A 22,708-nucleotide genomic window follows, 5' to 3' on the forward strand; every position below is an offset into this window, starting at 1 on the left:
TACATTTTATGACGCTTTTGCATTTAATTTTTAAAAAAAAGCGTTTTTAAGGTGGATTTCTTACAATATTTGTACATTTTATAATTTGTTACCATACGAGCCAAAGGTCACACTTTGATGATTTTGCTTGTGGCTCCATGAGTGTTATCCTGAATTTCAAGTATCCAATAAACTACACAAGTAGTGGATACATACACAGCCGGCCCTGCCAGGAAAACCAGCCCAAATCCTTACAGCATAATACTTTAAATAAATCACGCCACAGGAAAGAAACAGCACAATCATTGTTTATGGCAGAACTACAGCGCTTATCTTCAAAGCAGCAGATCCTTTTGAATTTCTATCAGGTCTCAGACAAGCAAAAGAGTGAGCACAAACATCAATTCTGATGTGTGGCTGCATAAAACGAATAAAGAAATCAAATCAAGCATTTTCTCCATCAATTACAATTAAGAAATCAGCCATTCACTGTGGCTAAAAAGGTTTGTTAGTCTGTTTTTAGGGCAAGCATTGTATCTCTGGTTTCTGCTCCAAATAATCTAATGTCTGAGTCTCACCAGTTCACACTATTTAATTAAACATTCTGCTGGAGCTGAGCAGGCTAGATTGTTTTGGTTATCTGCTGCCTTGAATGAGCCGTTTAAAGACAGACACAGATCTCATGGTGTCTCACAGGTCTCAGTCTAGTTCCATTTAATAATTAGGGCTAATTACAGCTAAATGCAGGCGTCTTTTCTTCTGTCTGCTGAGGAGAGACGTGTGTGTCTGGTTGTGTTGGATCAAGGTCACACGTATACTGTAGGGGAACTTTGTGTCCAAAAACAGGGATGTAATAAATGGCCTGCTGTGGCAAGAAGCCACTAACATCCAAAGCTGAGCTGTCTGGACAATACAAGAACTGGAATACTCATTAAATTCCTCAGATAAGACTCTTATCAGCAGTATACAATTCCTATTTTACAAAGAATAGTGATGTTTTTTAGCACGAGTGGAGCTTTGCCTCATTAGCCAGTCTGCATGATAGACAAATGCAATACAATTAGAAACCAGTGTGAGTACAGATCAAGAGCCAGACGATGTTTTCTTGAATTTATCAAACTTCGGGCCTCTATATCACAAGTAAGTGCACATTGTTAGTCATTTATTGACTAAAGTAATAATTCTAATTGAATTTTAAAATGTTGGGGACTGCAAATAATTCATATTTTCATCATTGGTTAGTTTGTCAGATTAACTAATTTATTGTTTAGTCTAAAAAACATTATTTATTATATATTAATCAAAAGTCATCCAAACTACTTTGATTTATTGGTATTGATTTATTTTAAATAATCCCCTTTCTCACATTCATTTTTTCACACTCTTTTCTAACTTGTTTCCGTTGAATTTATTATGACTTTTTTTATCATTTACCCACTATTTATTTATCTTACTTCTTATTTTAATTATCCTTTTTTGCAGTCATTCTCAGTTGTCATGTTTGAAGATGCCATGTTTGAGCTTTATTTATTTTTTAAAGTGCAAAAAGTGACATCCAACTAACAGTTGACAATGATCTAAAACAAAGAAAAACAGCATATCTTCACATTGTAATACATCGGAAATAGGAAATGTTGATCTGTGGTCGATCAATTAATCATTTCCGCCCTTAGATTATTTCAGATGGATAAAACCAGTGCAAAAGTGCAAACAAAAGTACTCAGGTTGCTCTTTTGGCTTTGCACCCTGCACATTGCACCACCTGGGCTTGTAGGTTTGAGTCTGTGTTTGAAGTCTGGCTGAGCCCGGCCTGTTATCTCTGCTCAGAGGTGGGGGCATCATTGTGTTCTGCTAATAAGGCTACATTAAAACCTGTCTACACCAGGGGGGCATGTAATCCTCTCAGCTGGGCTGACGTATAGGGCAGGGCGCTGTTTACATGGGGGGAGTGTGGAGGCTAGCACTCAGGACCCCGGGCCTCAGTGTTGAATCTGCTCAAACACGTGATTAAGAAGTGGAGGTGGGAGTACACCACTGCATAGAATGGTGTCTGAGTCTTGACAGTATATCTTGATGCTGGCCTGCTGTGCCCATACAATACAACACAATGCAATACAGTCCCTCGCCGTGAAGATCATGGTCATTCTATCCTCTTCACACCTTCCAGCTATGAAACAATGCAGCTCTTTATGAATGAGCCACTGTAAGGAAAGTCGGTGGGATGGCACTGAAGTGGCTGAGGACAGTTTGGAATACAGTGCTTCATTATCAGAGGTCAAGACACAGGCCTCCTGCTTTACACTCCTGTAGCTTTCTTCTATTTCTTCTTTGGATGCATGTTTTTCTCAAGTCCACAAGTATCCATGAGCGAAGAGTTAAGTGTTCAACAGATGTTGTGGCATCTTCATTGACAAAAATCCCCAGTCCACACCTTCAAAATGTGGACTCACCTATAACAGCAAACCAACCTTTTCATTTACAGATGAATAAGTGCTCCACATCCAGCCAATATTCATCCCCAAACATCATTCAGAGTTGCCAAGAATCCACAAGGGCCTTTGTAAATCCTACTGAGTTGTTAGGTACTCCTGCAAGTCTTCAGCTCTACCTGTGCAAGCTTGGCCACCACTGATCCAAAGTGAAGAAGGAGAGGAGTGTCCCATATATGAGTTCTGTCCAATACAATGGCACATTGTGATCAGAACAATCCCTATTCAGAAAGCACTGTGCCCATTCTGCTTGTTTGGCTATGAGACAATGCAATGATACCCTACTGTCACCTTATAGATTAGGATTCACCAACAGGGCTTGAATAAAGGATTCTTTAAAAAAAAAAATATATATATATATATATTTCAAATTGCAACTCAAAACACATCTGTTTAAAACTGCCTATTCCACTTGATGTCAATTGCTCTGCCTCTATCTGTTGTTTCTATTTTGTTCTTTATTTTTCTTTTTTCTTTTAAATGTCTTATGTATCCCTGTACAGTGTCCTTTAATGCCGAGAAAGGCGTAATAAATGTATTATTATTCTTATTATTCTTATTATTATTATTATATACTGTATATATATATACAGCAAATTAATGTTATGTAAACGTCCTGGCGATAAATTAATGCACAAAAAACGTTAACGACAGGGTTAATATTCAAACTTTTAATCCACATATTAATCCCAAACATTGTTTAATATTTAGCTGACTCTTTGCACAGAGAAGCTCAGCCGAAACTAACGTTATTGTATTCACGCTGCGTCGTTCAAGCTAATTGATTAAATCCATTAGTGCTTTTCAAAGCGCGTTGGAGCGTGCGTCGCGTTTAACACCGCGGATGTGGATTCAACCGATTCTGACAACCTGTGAAGGAAACGAGGCCCTTCTTTCCCTCCACCAAATACTGAAAAACATTAGACAACCACGGATACTTTAAATGAATAATTCTGTTTTGAATATAACCTAGCCTATCTTAAAAATCTAAATGTCTCAGGCTTATATTGATTCTCTGAGACTTTTTTTCTGCCATCTTCCCCTCAAGGCCACATGCCAACTTTATCACTTTCGACTGATACAAAAAGGTTTAAGTCCAGTTGTCAAAGGGAGATGAGGAGCACAGTTACCTTTATCACTTCTGTTACTGAATGTGCCAATGCCACATGACTTGAAGTGTCATTGCTTTGCAGTTTAAAAGCCTTTAAAGCGCATAGGCTATACTTAGATGTTTTCTGCAAGTTTCTAACAGCAAAAAGGACAAAACTTGCCCTGTTTCTTCTTGTGTATTACCCCTCTCCGCTCTAAACCAATATACACAGTATTTACAATTCAAAGAGGCCGCATAAGTGACTCGTCTGCCGGGACAAAGCAGTGCAGGTGCAGGTATACTGTATCAGTCAGTCCGTGTATTGCAGATTTAACGTCGCCGCTGTCAGCATAATGGCGTCTATTGTCTGTATAATGTTAGTCGCCAGAGCCAAAGACAGATATTCATTGAAACCACACAGAGGAAGCGAGCACCTGTAATGACATCCTATTATATTAAAGTGGGATCCCACGACACGCCTTAAGAGTTTCTGGAGACATGTTTTCATTATTTATTTTGCTTGCTTGTATGGCTAACAGTCCTATTCGTGTTAGTGCTGTTTCAATAGAAACAGCTTACTTGTACTTTTTGGTACTCAATAGTGACTGCACAGTATATACTTTATCTGTATGCTGTGTCACTATAATAAAACCATGATGTCCCATTAATAGGCTAAGTGTTTCTATAGCCTAGTGATCAGAAATGTGTTCATTCTGATAATTATGCATTGCATTTGCTCAAATTTTCCTAGAACTAAAACCTTCCTCTGACATAAATAATTCCCCAACCAATGTGTATGTGTAGGCTACTCAATAGCTAACTATTATTTATTCTACTTTTATTTTAAATAACATTTATAGGGTAGTTTAACGTTTTTAATGTTTGTTTTGTTTTGTTTCAAAATGTCATTTTGAAATGTCAAAATAAATGCTGCAGGTATAACTGTATGCCTAAATGATACATGGTAGACTATACATGATAGTCTGAAAGAGACAACAGTCAGCCATCCTGCTGTAGTTTCTGTGAGTCCGAATCTCTGCTGGGTTTGAACTGATTTCAATACACTTGTGTCTCTTTGATTGCCAAAGGCTTACCCAAAGCTTCTTTGGTGAAGTCAGTCGGTGTAGTTCATTACATTTTCTCATCTTTTATTTCAAACGGCTTAATGTAACAGAGTAAAAAGGAGCTATTTTTCCTGTTTGATGTCTAAAAGGTGAGCTCATCACGCCTCTTTGGACACACCTATCAGTTATTCTGTCGGGCAAATATTTGTGCGCAGTATAAACACGTAATAAACACGCCTTGATCATGTTTGTATCAGTCGTGTAAAATGTACTTTGATAGAGACAGTGGATGGCCGATAAGAGCTGAGAGCCAAAATGTAATTAGTAACCAGCCCTGCCTCTTGGACACTTTGATGTTCACCTATCTGCCTTTCAGGACCTATTGATTAGATTCCATTTCTCTCCGATAGGCAAAGGTGTCATTTGATTTCCCTAACATGCTTGTATTAAGTAAATCAAGGACATTTTTCTAAGACTTTCTCTCAAATGAAAACGCAAGAAGAACGGCGCTTTTCGTGCACAAATATAGAGCAGTCAAATACATTTGACTAATTGGTGATTAAAGAAGGATAAAACAAACCCATGCACACCGTTTACAGAAGTATAAAGTATAGCCTAATTATATTTTTCAACTTCATACGACTCAGCCCTACTTTGATTTTCACCACTTTACTATTATATGTAGGCTATATACTTTCATTTTCATACAGGCTAGGGGTTGTGTCACTATAAAGAGGGAAAATGTGTTTCTGTCACATTGGGTTCAAAACGTTCTTAATGCAAATCTGATTGGTTTATGGCCTTTTTAGCTTAATCTGGGCATTACATTGTGCCCTTTTATTATAGCGTTTAAAAGCCAAATTGAGGTGTATTGCATACCCACGTTTCTTTTTCATCTGAAGTTTCGTGAGATCGTTGATTGGGGCGTCAGATGGGCCTATCACCGACCCAAGAAAACACCTGAAATTCACACCTTAAATCCACTCCTCCTGGACTCCTATTGGCGGAGCGCCCACATATATCCGTCACTCGGCATCACCAGGAGGATGACAGCGGCCTGCAGCAGAGCCACAACATCATCACCATCTGTAAACATGCATTTCAGCCACGAGCCCGCTGCTTTCCAGCTTTGCGCAAACAGCGCCATGTTCGAGAGCGAGGATTTGGGTTCCGTCGACGGGGAGCAGTTGACCGAGGTGCGCTCCCCGAGTTCAGGGCCCCCCAGCCCGCTGTCCGTGAACTCAGACTCCAGCTGCAACAGCCCGGAGGCCAAGTCTGCGTCAATGCAGCAGAGAGTCAGGAGGCCCCTGAACGCCTTCATCATCTGGACCAAAGAGGAGCGCAGGCGGCTGGCGCAGCTTAACCCGGACCTGGAGAACACAGATCTGAGCAAAATACTCGGTAATAAATTGATAAAAAATGTTATTTATAAGCCAAGTGGTTGTTAAAGTTTAAGTGCCCATTGGAGCTCTTCAAGGGTCCTCTCCTAAAATATGGAAATGTTTAATGTTTGTAGTTCTTTGGCCTAGAACATCTCATGTAGGGAAGATTACTATAATCTTGCTTTAAATGGGTCTAGTATAAGAGCTTAGTAGCATAAAATGTTGATTAAGGTTCACATTGAAGTCCATTTTTCTAAACCAATGAGTATTCAGAATCAGATCATTAACCCCACTGTGTTCCTGCAGGAAAAACATGGAAGGCCATGTCCCTGGTTGAAAAGCGTCCATACATGCAGGAAGCAGAGCGTCTGAGAGTCCAGCACACCATTGACTATCCCAACTACAAGTACCGGCCCCGCAGGAAGAGGCAGCTGAAGAAGAGCTCCAAACCCCAGGGTGCAGAGGTTTCTCACTCCCCTCTCTGCAGCTCAGGGTTCCCAGTGCCTTACAACCTCACCTACCTGCTCCAGAACCAGCAATCCTACCCGAACACGCCTGCTTTCACAGCTAACTTCACCCCTTTGCGTAGCAGCTACCCAAACAATCCCGTTTTTCCAGACACAGCAGCAGCAGATGTTTTCTCAAATAAGCCTGCTGTGTACCCAAACCATCCTGCGTACCCGGCAGAGCCTCAGGTGTATTATGGCAGTCAGAACGGGCACATGCAGTATGTTTTCTCCAGCGCTGCAGGTCTCCATGTGGATCAAGGGGAGTGCAGTAGGGTTAACGGGGGCCTGCTGAGCCCTGCTTGGCCCTCCCTGGAGTTTTACCTAGAACAGGTTCAGCAGGACATGCTGTACGATCTGGACCGCAGCGAGTTCGAACAGTACCTGGGTCCGAGCGCTCACAGGCCTGAGTCAGTGGATCCCAGCAGCTATCAGAGCAGTCACAGAGAGGGACGCTCAGTCTCATGAAACTATAAAACAATTGTGTATTTATTTAAATTGTCAGTGTATCATCTGCTATCATGACTGCTGAAAGTGTATAATGTGTTTTTTGTTTGAAGTTAAATGACTACTATACTGTCTTCCAATGTAATTCCAATGTATCAATAAATAATTAATTCAACTTACATCCTATATGTCCTTATTAATATCTTAAAAATGAGAAAAGAAGGCAAGACAGACTAAAACAATTAAAGAATAGCAATTATTTTTTCATACACACGTGTTAAAAGGCCACTCCAGTGATTTAGAATTTCAGTTTCGTAAAGTTGAGACAGATTTTAAAAAGAATGGTCAAAATAGATGCAGTAAAGACAAAAAGTACAGATTTTTGGTCCCTGACTGATCAAGGCTTCAAAAACACTGGATCATACACTTCCCATACTGCAACTTGATAGCAACTTTTTGACTCTCCATAAGTCACCTTTCAGAAGGTTGAGACTGTTGTTCATTTATTTTGTGAGACTTACAGACTGGAATAACAACAACAGCCGCAGAAAACATTCACTGATTCAGTTAATTCTTATGAGTAAACTGATCTTGATGTGTAAAACGGGTGGAGTCCCCCCTCTCAGCCCGAGCTTGTCGTATACGACAAAAAACAGCATCTCTGATTCACAACTTAATAATATTTAACCATAATGAGTAGAAACATACCGTTGTTTGCAGCTAATAGCTGACACTCGCGCTGTTCGGCTGATGTCTTTGGTGTCTTCGTAAGGTTTTGTATCCAGCCTGGAAATCCAGAGTTTTTTGGGGTCTTTGAGCAATAAATCCAAACTGTTACATCCAAGATTGATAGTAATAATCTATGAATTTTCGGCCGTTTATCGCTGCTAGCTTTGATGCTAACGGCCATGTAAATTTCCAATGATGCTCTGGGAGACCATTCTGACTAATCAAAAGCTTATTTACGTCTTGTCAACCAATGGAAGGCGAAACAAAGATCCTATATAATGATGAGGAATCACACGAGGGCAGAATAGTTAGATATGACCAAAGATCGTCTATAGAGTAAATGATGTTTATAGATTGACTATGCATAACAGGGTTGATGTTTCACAAGCTGGACCAAGGCGGACCATAAGTTATACCTAAGGGCTCAGAGGGTTTTAAATGACTGCAAATGATTTTAAATATCTGTTGCATTAAACAATGTTTAATTGGAGCCATACTACCCTCCCTTTGGCAGAAGCCAAACTGTTGACACACTGTTTTATCTCCATCCTCATGTCTTTCTTGGCTCAAAGAGGGAAGCAGGGTGGGCGCCAGGGGCATAAACTTCCCAACTTCCTGTTTCATTTTAAAACGTTTCACAAAGGCTCTAAAAATATGCCGCAAAATCGACATATCTCCAAACTCAATTGACTCTGGCTGCCAAATGTTTACTCATTTAGGAAAATGTTTACTTCCCTGCCCTGTGTTTTCTGTGTCAGAGCCTCGAGGTTGAACAGATCGTAGACAGATATGAGATCGAGGCCCTCCAACATGTTAGGTGCTGCAAGGACGAAACCAGTTAATGCCCACACAGTAAAAAGCAAAGGGACATGTTTTTTGCATTTCTTACTTCTTTTGGACACACACATTTAATTTTCCACTGACCTCACAGGTTTTTAACCATGAGACCAATCGGTTGAGTCAATTTAGAATTCCAAATCTGCATTTGTCTCAAGCAAAGTAAAATACATGTTTTTATTTACACTTTCTCTTTTTATTGGCAAGAGCAATGACTAAAACCCAATTTTATATATAACATAAATATGAAATAAACAAATAAATCCTGCACAGTGCCGATCAGTCGTATTTTATGAAGCAGTGGTGGGGGATTTTTGGAGACTTTTTAATGATTGTAACCTGCAGAAACAAATATATAAAATAAAATAACTAATGGTCATTAGAAAACAATAAAAAAAAGTCTGATGATATGCAGGACAATCTTTTGAAAACTATCAGACCTTCTCAACAGTTTTTTTAGGTGATGTCTCCTCTTTATTCCACCAATAATTGCTGAGTGTTTCCTATACAAATCTGTCTTTTTTTAAAAACAATACAAAATTATCACCCTGGATTTTCCTCATTAATGACTGTATTTTCCTTTTTTTTTTTTTATCTCAATATTGTCCAAAAGTGATACTGATATATAATTTCAACAGTTATACAATGTGATAACATTTGTGCTATTGTATTGACAACTTTTGATTATCAGAAAACTTTATATTCCATGGCAATATTTAGCTTTTGTAAAATATTGTTAACAAAATAACCTTTACATTTTTAATGGTTGGTTGAATATGTTTTATAAAAAATTATTATAAAGCCATCAGAATCTTTTTTTGGCATTATGCATTTACGTAATTTTGTTCAGTAAAGCCTTTAAAAACTAAATCAAAACTCCAGCATGCAAAGAGCGAATTAACTGCTGTTAAAGGTGCACTATGAGTTCCAGCGTGGTTTCAGCGCGATTTCATTTTTTTTTTCAAATCGTAGTTATCTCTCCTTGATCCGCTAGCTGCCTGCCCCCTGAATACACTGTGAAAAAGCCCGGTCTCGGGAGACAACACAGGGGTCGTAAACGTCAAACAAACACTAGGGGCACAGGCTGTGCACCAAAATACAACAAACCACATTCCAGCCAATCACCGACAAGATGGTTGGGGGAGGGGGTGGGGGTTAGTGACAGTTAGTCAGTTAGTCAGTTGTCAGTCATGACAGTTACGGAAACATGGGGGGAGGGGCGAGCTTGCTCTGTTTTGTTTGGTATTTACTTGGAACGTCAACAGAAGTGACTTCATGCAGGAACTCATAGTGCACCTTTAACCTTATGAAAGGAAACAGCAATGCACCCTGGGGATTGTTTTGGGCCTAACTCACTTCAACCAATTGCCAGAGATGGCTCTGTCAGGTTGAGTCAAGTAATTTCTCAACAAAATATCACAACTTAAAGCATGCTCCACCAAACAGGGAAGAAGAGAGCCTGCAGCAGCGTTTGGAAATTAGTCAGTGATGGAAATCAGATCTGGAGGTTGTTGAGAGGAAATGGACGGCTCAGGGAAGGATGACCTTAACTTGGAGGAGGGAGCAGAAAAGCTGATTAGGAAAGTGAAGACCCACTGCAATCCAACGGCACCTGAAATAAGCGGAAGAAATCTGACGTCAGCTCAATTCCCATGATAATATTACAAAACACGCTGCAATGTGAATTGCGGAAATGTGCTGCGATGCAAAATAATAACATGGAATACACACGAACGTATGGAAATATTGTTAATGTGCAATCAGTCCTTGTTTCCCCCCTTTTAAGTAACTTGAACTCAAAGCTGTTAGTTCATCTTGTTGTTTTTCTCAAACGTCGGCCCCTCAGCAACAATTAATGACCAGTTGCAGGAACTTCCTGAAGGAAAAACAACGGAATGATATCAGTGGTTCAGGTGAAAATATCATCAACAATAAACAGTGATGGAAATGGCAGCTGGACAAATCAGATATCTTTGTCAAATATTTACAAGGCTGTGTTTTAACAATTGTAAATATTTATGGTTTATTAAATCATATAAAACAACTGAAAGTGAATGTGGAGGAGGTTAAACTGGGAAAAAAATAGGCATAAATATTTCCTTCTTTAAGTGTAAACCTATAATTTAGGTGATGTTTAAACCTTCGAAATACATCAAGCTATCCTTTTTTGATAGTCTTTTAGGTCGTCAAGTGCAACACAAATATAAACTGTTCATATATAAAATGGGTTTCTTCTTAATGTTATCTCCATGCAGTGATATTTATTCCAGGAATGGACATGTATATCAGAAATGTGCTGGAAAGCTCACAGAGGCATGTTTGAGCTTATCGCCGGTGAAGAATGTGAGGAATCTCAAGATGTCAAACATGCTGTAATTCAGATTCCTCAACCATAAAATGCTTTCCTCGTTAGAGATTAAATATGTAAATATGCCAACTCTGTATGTCTAATATTGATTGGCCAAATAGCTGGAGTTTATATTAAACCTTAAAAAAGATTTTAGCTCACTTACCTGTGCCATTCTTGAGATTTTGTGAGCCATAAATACAGTTTTCTTACCTCCTGCATAAAGTTCATCAATAGTTTCTGCTGTCTGCAGGTAATGCTCATCCGAGTATTAACCTGCATGGACTTCTGAGGAAACTCAAACAATAAGAGCCCTGAACTGAGATACTCACCAGCTTCTTATACTAAAGAAATATTAAAGTAAAGAGAAGCTTTCAGTGTTTACAACTGGAAAATGTAATACCATAAAACAACCCTCCAGAAGTTCCCATTTTCTCATAAGAACAAGAATTTCTGGTTGAATCTGTCTGATCACTTCATTGTGCCAGTCTGCTCAACCTCTAATCAAGCACTAATTGGGCCTATCAGATTATTATAACTTCATCAGGCCATTCCTGCATTGGAGTTTCAGCAGATTTTCACCTGTATGTCTCACATGATTGCATCTTGTGTTACTTCAGATCTTGTGTGTGTTACCTCCACGCCTCTGTGCCTGCGTCGGTTTCCAGCAGGATGTCGGGAGCTGTGGTGTCCTTTCACCGAGACTTGGCTGGAAGCTGGAGTGCCGGTGCCATTCAACCGGGTGACTCTTTTTCTGTGTGCCGATGATGATGAATGATGAATCGTGCACAGGTTAAAGGAGCTGATGGGATAACATTTCACTGGAATTGTACCTCATGTGACAATTACAAATTGATTGATTGACTGACATGTGCAGACAGTAGCTCAAGGATGCCTTTAAAAGGTCAGCTAACTCAAATTTAAACATATTTTTGGTTTCATACAAATGGTATCTATCCACCGAGATAGTTGTAGTTCTATTTTTTCCAACATTTTGAGATATCTGTCTAGACTGTCTCTAAAGAAAAGTTTGTTTTCACCCCAATAAAACTGCAAGGAACGAGAATTAGTTTTAGATGCTTGCAGCATTAAAACAGCATCTCTTTCCAAAACCTTCCTTACTCTGGATAATCCACATCTTTCATTGGAACTGTGGACAATCCAGAATAACCAGGATATTTCTGACATGTAGAATTCTTCATATTTTCACGTGTTATTTCACGCCAAACACGACTTTCATAGAGGACACCACTGTTCGTGTTCCTTGTCAAACAAAAAGTCAACGTTGACTTATTTACGTTGACTAATTAACTTAAGCGCGCAACTTAACTACGTTAACAAACATACTTATTTTAACCCAAACCATAATCTTTTCCTAAACCTAATCAAGTAGTTTTGTTCGAATTTACGACATAAACACGTGTTTAAAACTGTGACTATAAAAAGCGTGGACACGGCATGCGAAATGTTCTTAAAAGTGGCGTGCTATAGTTACACATTTTGTATAAAATGTAACTACAGCTTTACAATAAATATAGTTGAGTAAAACGTATAATATTTTCTCCTAAAATGTAGTGAAGTCAAAGTATTAAGAAATATAAAATGGAAATAATTTTTAAGTGCAAGTACCGGAAAGAGATACATCAACCAATGTGTCCCTGAGCAAGACACTTAACCCCTAGTTGCTCCAGTGGCATGCGACCTCTGATGTATATAGCAATTATAAGTTGCTTTGGATAAAAGTGTCAGCTTAAATGACATGTGAAGTATATGTAGGACACTTAGTAATATTTCACCATAAACAGCAGAAAAATCTTAAAACCAAAACATTTGTATGGCTGGATATTAATCTGGGTGAACTAAACAATAATAATACATGTATTTCTTTTGCAATCATAAAGCCTTATATGAGAAGGATGAGGTTTCTTTCTGTTGTGCAGAAAGTCACAAAGAGCAACTTGTTTGTGGTTATTATGACCTCAGCCAGTGTTTCCAGCCAAGAGACAGACAGTCGGTAACCGGCAGACAGACAGATGATTACTGTAACAGGGTCCCACAGACACACTGAAGAGAATAGAGCAGCTGGGTGTGTCCCCGTGGCCTGCTGGGCAGATACAATATATCAGAGTCTCTCAGCAAAGACGCTAACGCCTGTCAACAAACACTCAGATGATTAAACACAATCCTCAAACTGGATGGAAGTGTTTTTTTGTGTCTGGGCTGTTTTATGTATACATATTTTTAAATATTTTATGATCTGTATGTGTATATACTGTACATTTTTTTATTCTAAAATTAGTTTTGATAATCAAAAACATGGAGGTATTTTAACATGAAATACCTTCATCAGAATGAAATGTGGCATGTTGTTTAGAGTCATTCCTACCACATTATTTTGTGTGGAAATAACGTCACACTTTCTTCCTCAGTGTCCTCTGGTGCTTTATGACTCAGTCTGCGAGTATGTCCATGAGTTTACCTGCAGTGTGTGTGTGTGTGTGTGTGTGTGTGTGTGTGTGTGTGTGTGTGTGTGTGTGCGTGTGTGTGTGTGTGTGTGTGTGTGTGTGTGTAAATACCATATGCAAATACAAAAAAGAGAAGAAGAGTAGATTGATACAACTCTCACGTGTGTGTGTGTGTGTGTGTGTGTGTGTGTGTGTGCGCGTGTGTGTGATGTGTGATGTGTCATATGAGATATTCCATGCACCTATCAACACTATTTCAGAACGTGAATCGTATTTCAATGTTCTGTCAAAGTGCATTTCCTCGTTATTTGACTTTTAACTACTCCCTTCTAACTGGAATAAAAAAACAGAACTGCAACCAGGAATTGAGCTTTAATGTTTCCTTCTCACTCATTTATATTTTTGACATATCAGTTGACAGTTATTGTTGCTGTACGCCTGTCAAGCTTTCTGTTCTCGCAGACCACATATAGGTACAGTTGACAACAGTGGCAGATTTACTACTCAAAATTCAAAATTAATTGAAACAATGTGTCCTTCAGACAGAAGTAGACAAAAGCAGCTTCTGATATATATCCAGTGACCTCTGATTTTACAGACTGAATGATTATATTATCACTTACTAAAAAAACGCTGTTTCTGTCTGACATGGTTTTTCACATTAAGTTAAATTGTGCATTTGTGTGTTTACATGTTTAAGGGTTGATATAAGAATATGCTCATTATTCTAGCGAAAACATATGCTTCATGCAGCTATTTCAAATTTACATGTAATGAGAGCATGTGAATGTTTAGAACTACAAAGCATTTCCATACAATGACCAGAGGCACTGTGGAGAAGTTACAGTTGATCCATCCCCTCAGCCTTGTCAGTGGGCACCTGTTAGTTTGTGTTGACGTGGCGTCTTTAACACCTCTGCTGATTGACTTAGCGGGGTTAAATCCTAACAGCTCACCAGGCCTCCCAGCAGGTAGTGGACTGTGTGCATGCAGCAAGCTGGTTTTACCTGAGGCATTGTGTGCTAAGCTGCTGCTGTAAAATCACTTTGGTTATAGTGCTCTGATATGGAGGTTACAGTGAAGAAAAAAGCCAGAATTTAACATCTTGTCTTCACGGTCAGACGGCCTTCACGTGGTCCTGAGATTTTATGTGAGGGGTCACGAAGCAGAAAAGAACCGATTTTTCTCTTTCTCGAATTGACAATTTGTGCTTTTTCTTTTTCTTGTGAACAACAGGAACAATGTCCTCCTCAGACCTCTTAAAAATATTAAAATAAAACAAGTAAAATAAATCTGTTCACAGCCAGTAAAAGTATGAAACTGGTGACGAAGGCTCACAAGCTTTGTTTAAAAGTGTAACAAGGTTAAAAAAAAAAAAAAAAAGGATGGGAACCAGTAGAGTGATGATAAGGTTGCAGGTAGCAGGGCTCCGGTCAAAGTTTCCTTTAGTAAATTAAGTTAAAATGACATCATAAAACCAGGTCCAGGTGAGTTCCAGTCAGACCAGTGCGTTTTAAGTCCATTTTAGGAATAAAATAAGTTTTAAACAGCACACTTTTTTTCTCCAAATATAAAATCAAGCATCTTCACTCCTAAACACCAGCTTCAAACTAATTAACAAGAGTTAGCCCATATAAACATTTGGTAATGATTGCAAACTCTACACAGGCTCCTTACTATGTTACTGGTGGCGAAGGGTTTCTTTCCAGATATTAAGATTAGCAGGAAAAAGCTGATTCAACACCCAGAAGCTGCTGAGGTAAAAACAAGTCAAAATACATACAAGATAACATGTCAGAAATGTAGTCTTGATTTGAGGCCCTTGCAGGAGAATTTGGTTTGATTGGCAGGTTATTGTTGAGTCTGTGTGGGTGTTGAGGAAGGTTGGACCTTCTCTCAGGACGTAGCCTCACTTCCCTTGCTCAGAGGCTCTCAGGAGGAGAGCAGTGTGCCTTTTAACTTTTAATGCTTGTGCTGTGTTTGTTAAGGCCACATTCCCTGAGCCTGGCTGCAACTTGTGTTATTCTTCCTGTGCTGTTTGCCCCACTCGCAGCTGGAAGAACAGGAAAACCGATCTGGAAAACTACTTCATATATGTCATCGGTGATTACAGGACGGCAGCGCCCGCCTGTGCCTGGTATTGGCAGCCTCATGCCCATGATGCTCGTGGGGGCAGGAGCCGGCCTGAATAATGCTGTCCCAAGGGAGCGACGTTGCGCACCCCTCCTCACTCAAGGCCTCGCTTCTGCTTCCATGCAAGAAACTTTATGCAGCCCTGTCAGCATTCTTCCTGTGGAGAAACTGAGCCAGCGATGCCTGTTAGCAAAGCTGGTCTACGGAAAGCCTTTCCACTCCCTATTCAGCCCCATTGTACCAAATTTGGTTGCAGTTCCACCAGAGTTCCACTGGGGGTGATCGCGGTCCAGTGCTAAATGAATGGGACTCTATGGAGCTAGACGGCTACATTTGTCTCTTCTGCTTGATTGTCTTTGAGAAATTTCAGATTTGATTGTAGTTTTTGCAAGTTCAACATGGATTATAGGTCGAAAGTTGAATGAACGAGTACTTATGTTTTTTCGATTTCCTACAGGTTGAGTCGTTGTTGCCCATAACACGCTAGCATTCTGCTAATGAATGCTGATTGGTCAGTGAAGGACTGATTACAATCGGAGATCCCGCTTGACGGCATCCGAAGCAGAACCAGAATGTCAGAGTGAATATTTCAGCGTGGTCTTTAAAACACTGTGTCGATGCTTCGAGAGAACAAAGGAAGCGACTCAGAGCTTGCCGTGAAGCAGTATCTCTGGCCGTATATGTGTATGACGTCATTGAAATTTTAAAAGGCTTTTTAGAACAAAAAAGCCACTTTAAAAAAACCTAACACCCAGCAGTGTGTATTTTCTTAGCCTCCCCTTTCGAATGCAACATTCAAATTACTAGACAAAAAAATGATATCCTGAGAAAAGTGGATTTTGAGGGGTATAGCTCCATAGAGTTCCATTCATTCTGCATTGGCCTATGAGCGCCCCCTATAGGGAACTCTGGTGGAACTGCAACCAGTTCAGAAGCCGGAAGTAACGAGAGAGTGGAACTTCTTCTCTTATTAGAAATTCTTTGCTGTTAGCAATATCTAGCAACCCACTGAAACAACACCAAAACACTTTTCCTCTTCAGTCCCCCTACGGGTTGGAAGCGGAATTGTCCATTACCGTTTTCATTCGAACTACAGATCCGCTACCCGATCTGGCAAACTTGTATAGTGCAGTTATAGCCGATAGAGGGCCTCAAAAAGAATGCAGAAGTGTGAAGTGCCGTTCACCCTGTTACGAGTTGATGAACCACTAAAACTATTTTGGAAACATTATTTTAAGTTTCAAAAAGAATCTTTGGTGTTGCTTTAAGTTGGCTAACACAAGCTAACGATCATACCAGACCAAGTAAGGCACTAGGGGCAAAAGCCCTGAGTGTATCAATTGAGAACAGGTGCGTAACATGGGTTTAATTTCTCATGAGTTCAACTCTTCATTTGAAAGAGAAAGAATATATCATCTCTTCTTTCATGAGTTACATACTGGTAGTCTTACTTCAAGCACATGTAAACAAGTACTATCACCATAATTCCCTGAGGTATCCAAAGTTAAAGTCCTCTAATATGATCTATTATTGGCTTATTTATTACCTGTGAATTAATCTGTAAACAGCCTTTTAGTGTTGTAGCTGGTTCATTTTACCTAACCAACGATTATATGGTTTTTCACTTGAAGAAATAAATCTTATATTATTAAATACTTACTCTAGTCCTGAATCTTTATTTCTTAAGATGGTGGGTGTAAAATCTATCAGTCAAGTCAGATCATTTCCTATAGAAATCATATGACAACCTTGAAAGAAGACAGAATAAGTGGTCCTTCCTTGGACAAAATGACACCTTATCTTGGAAATTTCATGAAACCCATTGAAATTATGTCACCACACTTGTTTTAAGAAAGAAAGACCTTCTAGACTCAATAATAGACACTAATTACTACACATAAATGTAGTATAGTAGAAGAATAAAGTATCAGAAAATTGAAATAAAGTCAATTACAAGTATAGCTCAAAACTGTACTTGAGTATATGTACTCGATTACTTTACCAACTCTGCTATCAACAAGAATACGTCCAGGATTTTTGATCACATCAGTCATCAGATCAGCCTTATTTCTAGGACGCAACGCAATAAAACGGTCTCTCAGATACCCTTTGTTTCATTGCTTCCCCGTTCTTCGGCTGCCACTTTCCCAGGCAGAGGACCTGGAAGAGCAATCTGGGGGGATCAGGAATGACAAGGCAGTCCGGCCTCCCATTGTATGTGAGCGTTTACTCAGCATGGTAGAGCAAGGACAGTGAGCCTACAAGAATACAATAGGCTCATATTTATTTACTGCTTAGTGGCAGCCAGGGAGACCCCCTCCCCAAAGCTGATAGCAGCTTTACAGTAATAGACCTCTAATAAAGACCTCAGAGGGCAAGTAGAGGCCAGACTCTCTGGCTCTGTCATGGGTCCATTTAAAAAACAACCACTGAAATATTAAATCAGTTAAGAAACATGTCTTCTGTACTTTATGCATGATCCATGTTGTCATGTTCCCTTTACAAGCCTGAAAATGAAAACGGTTCCTGTCCTTAAACCTTTTTGATCAGAAACACAATCCTGGTCTTTTCTGAAAGGGAACTATTTAAAGTTTACCGTAAAAATGTTAAAATGAAGTGATACTAAGTGATGCTGAGACAGAGTAACATGTGTGCAGATGTATCCAGTACAAATAGCTGTTGACTGCATGCTGTGAGCTTTGAGCAGTAAGGCTTTTAGGTTTGTGTGTAATGCTTTTGAGTTCCAGTGGAGGGCTCCCTCTGTTGTACTGATTCATAATCCATCTGTAAGACACAGTAAAGCAGAACTTCTGGACAAACATTGATTGTGTAATGTCAGACTGCATGCTGCATTTCCCTCAAAACTCCACATATACCCTTCACTATTTTGGACTGAAGGTCAAACCTCACAGTTTCTATCCATCTGATCTGTTGTTTTTAAACACAACCTGGCAGAGGCTTGACCATCATTTACACTTGTTTTAATCTGACTGAAAATGCCTTGGAAATTGACCAAACCAGCGCTGACTATCTGACCTACATGACCAAGTCCCGAGCCTCAAAATATTAATTTTCCGAGAGGCATTACTGTATGAGCGTGTGATTCATTGGTTGCTTTGATGCCTTGTGGGTGTAATTGTGAGAGCAGGGCTGAAGTTGAGTGGCTTTGATGCCCCCGTCCTTCCCCTCCTCCAATCCCTGAGTTTCAGAGATTAACTCAGACACTGGATTAAAATCTCAAAATAGAGAAATCCTTTTTAGATGAACAGATTGATTAAAACGGGGCAAAGATGAATGTGCGGTGGAACTGAGCTGCTGATATTCTCACATGGGAGTTCTCCAACAGCTAAAGTCCACATGGTACTCAGTGAAAACTCTGAACGTGTGTTCACCTTTGACTTCAACTAATCATTTCAAGCCAGACACTTATGATATTTAAAAAATAATAATAAAGGGATTGTTTTAAAAAGCCTTCTATGCAGACTTGCATCTGCATACTGTAGTTGTCACCACTGATCAATTTTTCACCATTTTGTGAAATATGTTTATTTGCTTTCTTGCAGAGCGTTAGATGAGACGATATCACTGTCATATCTGTGCGTTAGAAATTAAGCCAACCTGCATCTCTAAAGCTCAGCTGCATTCTCCTTTCCCAGTCTACACACACCAGTCAACTATAAGAACGTTTGGATGCTTGCATCTAAATAGTTGCATTTAGTTGTTTAGTTTGTTTTTGCATAAGGTATTTACAAACAAACACACACACACACACACACACACACACACACACACAGATAACAGAAGACAGGTGGGCTCATTTGCAATCCTCCCCTTGACTTCAACATGTCATAAAAAGAAAACAAGACCATCAATGAAACTGCAAGAAGAAACAGATGCAAATGCATAAATAAACAAAATCCATTTCTGTTGCAAAAATGCACAAATCAGCACGCCTGCTCATGCACAATTCAGAGTCAGAAACCCTTCAAACTCCACTTGCCATTCAGTTTGGTGCAGATTTAAGGGAAAGCAGCAGATCTACATTTTCTTCTTTCTGTACTGCTGGGTCTGGTGTTAACAGAAAAAAAAGCCTGATGCTTGATATCGTCATCATTGTGTGGCCTGTTTGATTGCAGGAAGCAGGTGTATGTTAGAGTGGCCTTTCAGACCAAATTTAGTCATCTACTCACTTCCCCCTGGACCCCAGGTTCCCTCTGCGTTTCCCAGCAGAGCTTGACAGTCCCTCCCTCCCGCCTGCATGCATGCATGCAAACAACACATTGCATAGAGCATATACCTCAAACACCACATACAGCTGCATTAACTTTTGTTACATTTGATTTTTTTTAAATGTCTTGTTTTTGCTGCTCCTCTCTCTTTTACCCTCATCCTCCGTCTCCACAGCTCCCCTCTCTCCTTCCAGACCTAAGCTCTCTTCCTTCCTGCCCTCTCATAGCTTCCTGCTCCGGCTCTTATCACTCCAGAAAACGTGACACATTCTCAGCCCAGTCAAACCAACACTAACCTCTGTAGTCCCCCTTTTGCTTGGCCATCACTGCCTTAAATGGAAGAATTGAGGCCCCGCTGGAGTCTGGGTGCCTCCAGGGGGGTGAGGGGATATCACAGAGGCCATGTCACCCACCTGGCCCAAATCTGTTAATGGACTTATTTATTATAAACAATATAGCCTCTACTTCACAGCCTACAGAGGAACAATAAATCTGGAGTGGCCAGGCGTGTTTTTATTTATGTATTTATTTATCTGAGAGGAAGCCGTGGGCACATTGGGACTTTATCAACTCATTCTCCTCCAAGGGGTTTTCCTCTGAGCTGAGGAAATAGTCTGCTTTGATTTACTCTGTAAATCTGTTCCTCCTAATACAGTGAGAGGAGATCGCATGAGGCCAAGGCTGTGAAATTTTGGTTTCACACTGGTTTGTGGTAAAAATGTGCAGAATCATGCTGAAGCTGATGTAATCTTGATTTATTTAATTGATATCCTAAAAGAATAGTAGAATCTTGAGTAACATTATGTTCATCGCTTGCAGGTCATATTTATTGTTGTTCTATGACACCGCTGCCAGATACGGGTCTGCTGAGGCATGATAGAGCCTGTGTTATTGTAAGGCCACAAGGCCATCTGATAAGGCCCCATGCTCCACAGCCTGCAGCGATTACACATGTTTTGGATGGTATCGAGCCAAAAAAGCAGAACCTGCCGCTGCACCCAATGCAACAATTACTGCAAAGTTCAAAGTCCACAACCACGGTCATTGATCAGAATATCTGAATGCCATTTTTCAGCTGTGGATAACGTCCTCTTGGGTCTCCATTGTTTCACACACTGCAGCATGTCAGTAAAGGTAGTAGTGGGCGTTTGTCTGGATGTAGTATGTGATGATATTAGGAGGGACTTTCCTCCAAGCTTCCTGATATGAGCTTTTCCCATGTTATCATATAGGAATAATCACAGGAGGGATGCTAATCAGCTGACATTGATTACTAAAATGTGATTGGATTTAAGCATGCGAAATTAGCTATTCTTCACATGCTTTAATAGAATATTTAGACATTTTGGGAAATGCATTACTTTTGCTTTCTTGCTGAGCGTTAGATGATAGTCTGTGTGCTGAGTGTAAAGCCAGGAGGCTAGCATAAACCTAACCTAAACAGCTAGCCTGGCTCTGCACGAAAGCAAAAAACACACACCTCCCAAATGTTTCTGAAACGGTTTAATTGCCATCCATGATCATAAATGACCTGTAACAGCAAACAAGACTAACAGTAAAAATAACACTATTTTTATATAGTTTTTATTAATGCCTCTGCCCGGTACAATTTTTCCCGCGTAGTCACAAATTGACGGCAGGTAAACCGGCTCTACAGTCACACTTTCTGATGGGTCACAGATTTCATTGTAACACCGGAAAAAGCCTGTGTTAGTGTATCCATCCAGGTAAAGGGTAGCAGGAGATTTCTTTATAGGCCTAATTGTATTTTAATATTTTATTTTAGAAGTTATCTGTTGTAGTTATGGCTGATACTGGGGCAGGGCCATCACAGGAAAAAAGGAAATTAAACGAAAAACAACTAAAAGCTAAAAGAGAAAGTTACAGACGAAAGGCGAAAATCTGAGTCCATCTCAGTCGGGCTTTCAACAGATGGAGACAATTACAGGATTTTAAAAGATTCAAAACCCACCCCGAACTGACCCTCAAATATGTTATATGTCTATTTCATTCATAGAAAAACTTTGCGCAATGTGGTTGTACATCAGTAGCCTACATTATACGTCCTCCTTCCATTTAGCGCCTGGTTTTTATTTCTTTTCAGTCCGTGTTTGTGTTGGCCTACTTTCTTTTTTGTCCACCTGTACTTGTGTAAAGCGTCCTTGGGTTTTATGAAATGCGCTATATTAATCAAAGTTATTATTACGATTGTTGCTACAACAAACTCTTAATGCTTTGGCTCGTGACAAAGTGACAGTGATAACGTTACACAGTTTAGCTCACGAGACAACCAAAGTAGGCTAAGTTACTGTATGCAGCACTTTACATGCAACGATGCATCTGTAACGGATTCTCTTATTGTAAATGAATGATTTTCTGTGCGAGCAAAACATTTATTGCAACTATATGACCTTCCGGTAACGCTAACTCAGTAATACAGCACCGTGAAGAAAAGTCCTTTACGACAGCAGGTGTGGTAAAAACACTACCGCTTTTGTCCAAAGCTGCCGCTGGTATCAACACAAACTGAAAGTTACATATGGCCACATTATTAATAATGTTACTTCTAGTTTGTTTAATCAAGTTAAAAGTAGAAATGTAAAAATGACGATTTGTTGTTTTACGTGACAAAAACAACTTGACAGACAAGCTACGTGGTAACTTTAGTGATGATGGTTGGCATATTTTTTAACTCTGGACAGAACCAGGCTAGCTCGATTCCCCCTGCTTCCTGTCTGGAAGCTAAAATGAGCTTACCAACTCCTGGCCTAAGCTCAATACTTAAAAAAGTATACTTTAGACATTTTGGGAAATGTGCTTTTGCTGAGAGTACTGAAAAGATTGATTCCACTCTTTACGATAAATATGAATAAATCATTATTGCAGTAGCTTCATATTGGTATAAACCTTCTTATCTAACACTCGGCAAGAAAGCAAAAATGTACTCACTAATGGCATATGTACTAAAAAGTATTCCTTTAAACTGAGGCTGCAAGGCAGGCTTTGGTGCA

The 22,708-nt window shown here is 39.7% G+C and overlaps 1 protein-coding gene across 1 annotated transcript; it reads left to right on the plus strand.

Annotated features, from left to right (window-relative positions):
• Positions 1-5,716: 5,716 nt before the first annotated feature.
• sox32 (SRY-box transcription factor 32) lies at positions 5,717-6,978 on the plus strand. Its single transcript, XM_078280982.1, has 2 exons — positions 5,717-6,023; positions 6,311-6,978. The coding sequence occupies exons 1-2, from the start codon at positions 5,717-5,719 to the stop codon at positions 6,976-6,978; spliced, it is 975 nt and encodes a 324-aa protein (XP_078137108.1).
• Positions 6,979-22,708: the final 15,730 nt, after the last annotated feature.

Source organism: Sander vitreus, chromosome 22 (genome assembly GCF_031162955.1).
Source record: "Sander vitreus isolate 19-12246 chromosome 22, sanVit1, whole genome shotgun sequence".
In the NCBI taxonomy this organism is placed as follows: domain Eukaryota; kingdom Metazoa; phylum Chordata; class Actinopteri; order Perciformes; family Percidae; genus Sander; species Sander vitreus.

Excerpts from the sequence above, each read along its gene's own strand:
- sox32 (XM_078280982.1), top strand. The coding sequence starts at position 5,717 with ATGCATTTCAGCCACGAGCCCGCTGCTTTCCAGCTTTGCGCAAACAGC. Across the intron at positions 6,024-6,310 it reads AGATCTGAGCAAAATACTCG|GAAAAACATGGAAGGCCATG; the intron begins GTAATAAATTGA and ends GTGTTCCTGCAG.